The sequence below is a fragment of the Neoarius graeffei genome, chromosome 2, assembly GCF_027579695.1.
Source record: "Neoarius graeffei isolate fNeoGra1 chromosome 2, fNeoGra1.pri, whole genome shotgun sequence".
Classification (NCBI taxonomy): Eukaryota; Metazoa; Chordata; class Actinopteri; order Siluriformes; family Ariidae; genus Neoarius; species Neoarius graeffei.
The window spans coordinates 103025148-103032182 of record NC_083570.1 but is presented as its reverse complement, the minus strand read 5'-3'; the positions used below and the strand labels follow the sequence as shown (position 1 = coordinate 103032182).

The 7035-nt window shown below is 39.3% G+C and overlaps 1 gene segment (V, D, J or C); it reads left to right on the top strand.

Annotated features, from left to right (window-relative positions):
- The first annotated feature begins 2601 nt into the window (after nucleotides 1-2601).
- Nucleotides 2602-5627, top strand: LOC132870392 (Ig kappa-b4 chain C region-like). The segment is given in 3 exon segments: nucleotides 2602-2616; nucleotides 4403-4490; nucleotides 5311-5627. Coding segments are annotated over 3 exon segments (420 nt in total).
- The last annotated feature ends 1408 nt before the right edge of the window (nucleotides 5628-7035 follow it).

Here is a 7035-nt window from a genome sequence, read left to right as displayed (position 1 = left end):
GATACATTTCATGAATATTATTCCTATGTAAATATGAGCATAACTGCTGTGCCACAGCTTTTTCAAGGATCTTGGAGATAAAGGGGAGGTTTGATATTGGCCGATAATTGGACAGCTGACAGGGATCAAGGTCAGGTTTTTTAATCAGGGGTTTGATAACTGCTAGTTTAAAGGATTTGGGTACATAACTGATCCTAAGAGAAGAATTTATTCTTTTTCGAAGTGGTTCAATTACTTCAGGTATTACCTGTTTGAATAGACGTGGAGGTAAGGGGTCAAGTACACAAGTTGAGGATTTTGATGCGGAGATTAATGAAAGTAATTCAATTTCTCTCAGGGGAGTAAAACATTCTAATTGCTGATCTGATACACTTATATTGTTAACTACAGGGTCTGACCTTAAATTAGTAGTTTGAATTTTTTTGTCGGATATTTTCAATTTTCTCATAAAAAAAAAAAATCATGAAGTCGTTGCGACTACATACTGCAGGTGTGCATGTGTCTATAGTGGACTTATTCCTGGTTAATTTTGCTACAGTATTAAATAGGAATCTATGATTATTTTTGTTATCTTCTATTTGGGAGGAGAGATATGTTGATCTAGCAGCACTAAGAGATTTTCTATACTTCAGGAGGCTCTGCTTCCAAGCTAATTTGAAGGCTACCAATTTTGTTTGACACCATTTACGTTCCAATTTTTGAGTGGTCTGTTTTAAAGTGCGTCATCATTATACCGGGGTGCTAATTTTTTCTCTCTGATCATTTTCCTTTTAAGAGGACCTACATTCTCTAAAGTATAGCGGAACGTTGACTTTAAGCATTCAGTTGCCTGATCAAGTTCTGCAGGGGCTGACAGTGACCCAATCAAAGTTGATAACTCTGGGAGATCATTTATAAAGCTCTGTGCAGTAGTTGACGTGAATGTACGTTTAATACAGTAGCGTGGTGAGGTGCATATATTATTACTCAGACATAATATGAATGAGATGAGATAATGATCTGAGAACTTCAGACTGTGGAAGTATGACTATATTTTCTATGTTTAGCCCGAATGTTAGTATTAGATCGAGGGTGTGACCACCGTTATGGGTCGGTCCTATGACACTCTGATTAACCCCTACTGAATATAAAATGGACACAAACGCTGTTTTCAAAGGGTCTTCTGGGTTATTGAAGTGAATATTAAAATCTCCGACAGCTAAAGCTTTGTCTAAGGAAATAACCAGGTCTGACATAAAATCTGCAAATTCAGAAAGAAACTCAGAATATGGCCCCGGGGGCCTGTAAATAATAAGTAACAGAATTAACTGGGTAGACTTATTTTGCATACATTATATTAGTATGAAGAACTTCAAATGTATTAAATTTATCACCAGGTTTGTGTGCTACACCTAGATAATCATTATAAATAACTGCGCCACCTCGTCCTCTGCCAGTTAGATGAGGCAGGTGTATATAACTGTATCCAGGAGGACTAGCTTCATTTAATGCTCTATATTCATTTGGCTTCATCCATGTTTCAGTTAAACACAGTACATTAAACTCCTGATCAGTAATAAGTTCATTAACCATTAGCACTTTAGATGTAAGGAGTGTCTCCTGTCCTACACATTTTAATGTTTTACCTGCACTCAACTCAGCAAGCACGGTTAATTAGCTGAAGCATTAAACGAGGTGTGTTTGGATGGTTTTGTAACCTTCTTCAGCCTGATGAGCATCAACAACGCTTTTTATGATGTCCTCAGAAATCTCCTTTGTTCGTGCCATGATACACTTCCACAAATGTGTTGTGAAGATCAGACTTTGATAGATCCCAAATGGTCTCCCAGTGGCCAGATTTAGTCTCCTAGTCAATGCCAAACCAGCGTCACTGGGAGACCAAATTTTAAACCAAGTTATGTTAGATTGATGCAGAAAGGTAAAACTGAAATGGGATTATGGGAGATGTTTGAATTGCTGGTTCAAATTCATAAGACTGTTTTATTTGGATTGGAATGTTTAAGAAATATTGAAGTTGGGTTTTCAAGACTGTTCCAATTTCCAAATTATAGACTAAATATATAGTTATTTGATACTATGTTTCACATTGAGCAATAAAATTGAAGATTTTCTTATTTCTTATTTTTCACTGTTTCTTAAAATACATAATATTATGAAAGTTGATAAAACAATAACTTAAACTCATAGTGTAATTTTAGTATTTTACCATACTTATGATGAAGTTATGGTACCGTAACTTGGCACTGCATTAACTATGTTGATATTATGCTGGCTGAAACGAGGATTCATAATGCGGCAATTTGCATCACAGAATATGCCGCAGCGGTGCAGCCACATGGACTCTGGGGCCTGTGATTGTATTGCCCAGACCAGTTGGTCTCCTAGTGGAAAATCCTTAAAAATGCTCTTCTTGCTGAGGTTTAGTTTCAGCTGATGAACTGCCATCGATGGTGATGAGGAGAAAGTGTGGAGGATTCAGGTAGTGAGGGAGAGGTAGAAATAGATACTGGCAGGTAGGGCAGGGAGAACAAGCATGCAAGATACAAAGTAATGATCTGAAAAGTAGAGTGGGGTAACGCTGATACCTAGAGCTCAGGAAGAATGGCTGAAGACCAGGTCCAGAATGTTTAAACTGTGGTGTCTTGGAAAGCATGTGGAGAAGGTCATATTGAAGGACTGCCGGAAAGAGAGAAGAAAATAGAAACTAAGACATAGAGCAGAATAATAACAGTAACTGATATCTGGTCAGAAAGAGAAACTGTAATGGGGGCAGGATTAGTGATAGAGGCTGAAAAAAGAGAGACATTTTTCCACCTATTTTTTCAGTTCTGATAAATAAGCTCGAAAAATACAAAACTATTGATATTACAGTAGTGGATGTGATGGACTGTGTGCAGTGTGGTGTGATGATTATTGAGAGATTTCTAATGTGAGTTGTGAGTTAGTGTGGTGTGGTTCCTCTCCTCCACAGAGGGTCATTGTGTCGTATCACATCCTCCAACTCAGCACCTGCAGTCTCTCCCAGCTGCAGCAGTGCAGTCTCTCTACAATCTGACTGAGGGAGGTTTTTGTACGACTCTATAACACTGTGTGAACCAGTAACCAGAGATGGAATGGTAACTCTGACAGTAATAATCTCCTGCATCTTCAGTCTGGACTCCACTGATGGTCAGAGTGAAATCAGATCCAGATCCACTGCCACTGAAACGAGCTGGAAAACCTGACTGTAGCTGATTTGCAAATTTAATCAGGAGTTTAGGAGCTTCTCCAGGTTTCTGCTGATACCAGTGTAAGTAGTGGCCGTTTGAGTTCTTGTACACGGCCTGACTGGTTCTACAGTTGATGGTGACTGTTTCTCCTGGAAGAGCAGATTTCACTGCAGGAGTCTGAGTTACTGTGACTTGACCTCTGCATTCTGAAAAAAAAACGTATGATACAGAAACTGTTGAAAGAATAATCATGAGACAAACCTGAAAAATGTATTGTCTTGACCAGTTTGTTAAAAATATAAAAGGCAAAGCCGTGTCTGACCTTGAGTCCAGAGGATCAGTGTCCAGATGAAGACGGGGATCAAAGTCATGGTAGCTGTGGGTGAAGTTGCTGTAGCAGCAGCTCTCAGTCATGAAGTGTTAAAGTCACAGCGCTATAAACACTCCCAGAGCACTGAAGCATGTGCTGCCAATGCAAAGTGTCCTCTAAGTATGGAAACACCTTTACCACATTCCCCCAATCTTACTGTAATTCTCACACTACTACAGAGTTATTGTGTGAATTTTACTTGTGGGGTCAGATGGAGATTTTCTGTAAAACACTTTGAGGTCTAAGATGCATAAATAAGTGAATTAGAGAGAGAAGCTTCAACTTTCACTGGATGGTGTTTGTACTGAATGTTAATGAGTTTCTCACTGTAGTGGATTTATGGTGGAAGAAGCAGCATCAATGTTGGCAGTGAGTAAATACACACTCATATTTTGACTGTAAATTAATCTTTAGTTTATTGTAGGACTTAAATATAATATCATAACTTTCTATCAGTCTACAGAAGCAGTGGAGGAATTATTCTCACTTTAGCTCCACACATTCAGTCATATATTGTAAATTTCTCATGAGTACATCAGCATTTTTACTCCATGAGGCATTCTGGGTAAATCCTGTGCAACTGCAACTCCACCTTTTGTGAAATTTCAACTTTTATTTTTTGTAATTTATTTGTGTTTCTTACGCATTAATTGCATCCTCAGTTTAGATTGACATTCGTGGTGTTTAAAAAGAAAAAAACAGTAAACTGTAGTAAAACAGTCAGAGAGTTAGTGTATTAATCAGCTGATGTGAGCAGAAGTTGGTGTTTTGTAGCTGTTTTGTAATAAGAGGTTTAAATGGATGGAGAGAGCAGTGAGTTTAGAGCAGCAGGGTTTTTGTACGGCCGCTAAACCTGTTTGTATCACTGTGGCGGACTTTTGGTGGAGGAACCAAACTGTCTGTGGGCCGTAAGTAACCTGTTTACTAATTACTGAAATGGAGTGTGTTCAGATTAATGACTGAAATGGAGTGTGTTCAGATTAATGACTGAAATGGAGTGTGTTCAGATTAATTACTGAAATGGAGTGTGTTCAAATTCATGTTGTAATCTGTCAAGAATATATTTTTTACATTTATTTTTCCTCCAAATCCAGATCAGATGTGATTTTTGTATCACGTCCTTCTGTTTCTCAAATTTCCCTTATTTTAGAAGTTTGAAAAATGTCTTTGATTATATTGCCGGTTGTTTATTATAATTTAAAGCTTAAATGTATTTGATTCTACTGCGGGTAGTTAATTATAATTTAAATCTAAAAGCAAAGTAGATATCATTGTGCAAATTACAGATGACATTCTGTTGAATGAGTTTAACGACATTGAATATCTTAGAGACTGTGAGTCCAAATACAGATTTAAATGTAGAAACCAAAACTGAATTTGCTTAAGTGGTAAATATTCTGTATTTTAAATGTGGCTTATTCATGTTATAAAATGAGCTTCATATTTTTAATGACTGAATACTTGGTCTAATTCAATTTTACTGTCCAGGGATAACTGTAATATAAATGATTATAGATCTAAGATGTAAAACTATTTGAACTGAGTGAAACGTTTGTGACGCTCCACTGAACTCAGTTCTGCTCTGTAAGATATAAAGGGAAGTGAAACACACAGTGAGCTGAAACGAAGCCTGAGTGACTGACAGCTGTCCATTCCTGTCTCAACTCTGTGTGTGTGTGTGTGTGTGTGTGTGTGTGTGTGTGTGTGTGTGTGTGTGTGTGTGTGTGTGTGTCACTCAGCCCAGTGTGACGGTGTTGCCTCCCTCCAGTGTGGAGCTGCAGCAGGAGAAGGTCACACTCATGTGTGTGGCCGACAAGGGCTTCCCCTCGGACTGGACACTGAGCTGGAAGGTTGATGGGAGCAGCTGGAGCTCGGGGGAGAGCCGCAGCACCGCCGTTCTGCACGCGGACGGCCTCTACAGCTGGAGCAGCACGCTGAGCCTCCACCCGGAGCAGTGGAGGAACAAGGTGGTGACCTGTGAGGCCTCCAAAGACAACCAACCTACTGTGGTGGGCAGAGTGAACACAGAGCAGTGCTCAGAGCTGTGAGCTCACACACACTTTACTCAGCTCACCTTCTACTGCTTCACTGTGTGTTACATGTGGCCTTTACTGCTCCAATGTCCCACTTTCATCATTTCATTTGTCTTATTAACATGTGAGCTCACACACTCCTCAGTTTAACTCAACTCTTCTTCTTAATGATCACTTACATATGTGTTAAGTGTGTGTATCACTGCAGTGTCCTGCTTTGAATTATTAATAAAAGCCTTTGAATCATGAAACACTTTTGTTGCACATTATTGTTCATGTACATCATAAAGAAATCACCAAAGCATCTGTCTCAGTATCTGTTATGGACAGTAATATATATAATATTAATATTATATATATTAATTATAAAGACTAATAATAATAATAATAATAATAATAATAATATTTGAGAGAAAGTATCGACAGTGAGGATGTGAATTAAATTATAAAGCGTTTATGTTTAAAAGAGAGTAAGTGGGAGGCGGCACGGTGGTGTAGTGGTTAGCGCTGTCGCCTCACAGCAAGAAGGTCCTGGGTTCGAGCCCTGGGGCCGGCGAGGGCCTTTCTGTGTGGAGTTTGCATGTTCTCCCCGTGTCCGCGTGGGTTTCCTCCGGGTGCTCCGGTTTCCCCCACAGTCCAAAGACATGCAGGTTAGGTTAACTGGTGACTCTAAATTGACCGTAGGTGTGAATGTGAGTGTGAATGGTTGTCTGTGTCTATGTGTCAGCCCTGTGATGACCTGGCGACTTGTCCAGGGTGTACCCTGCCTTTCGCCCGTAGTCAGCTGGGATGGGCTCCAGCTTGCCTGCGACCCTGTAGAAGGATAAAGCGGCTAGAGATAATGAATGAATGAATGAATGAATGAATGAGAGTAAGTGGAATGCTTCATGTTGCTTTCACTCATTGGTGAATTGGGGACTGGTGTGATGGTTATGGAAATGCTGTTACACCTACTGTATTAATCACAACTGTAAACCTGGATGTTACTCAGACTGAACTCAAATCAATATTCTGTTACAAAAATCATCAGTATTACTTTTGTAGTGAATTTCCGACACTCAAAGACATGTTACAATTTACTATGCAGGGGCGCTGCTAGAAATTTTGGGCCCTCTAAAAAAATATAATAAACACCCCCCTCACCCACCCCTGCGAAAATAAATAAATAAATAAATCACTTCCCTTAGTTTATCCAGAGGAAGTGTTATTAGTGCTTTTAATTAATTATTAGTGTTAGCGAGTTATTCATTCAACAATATCTGAGCTTGTCAGACACCAGTAATGCCCCACTGGATCTGAACACCTCTACTGAATTGATCACAGAAGACACAGACCTTGTTTATGGACCTTGTGCACCAACATCATAGGTCAGAGGTCAAGTTTGTTTATCCGCCATATTGGGTATCAAGCCGCAGCTCACTTC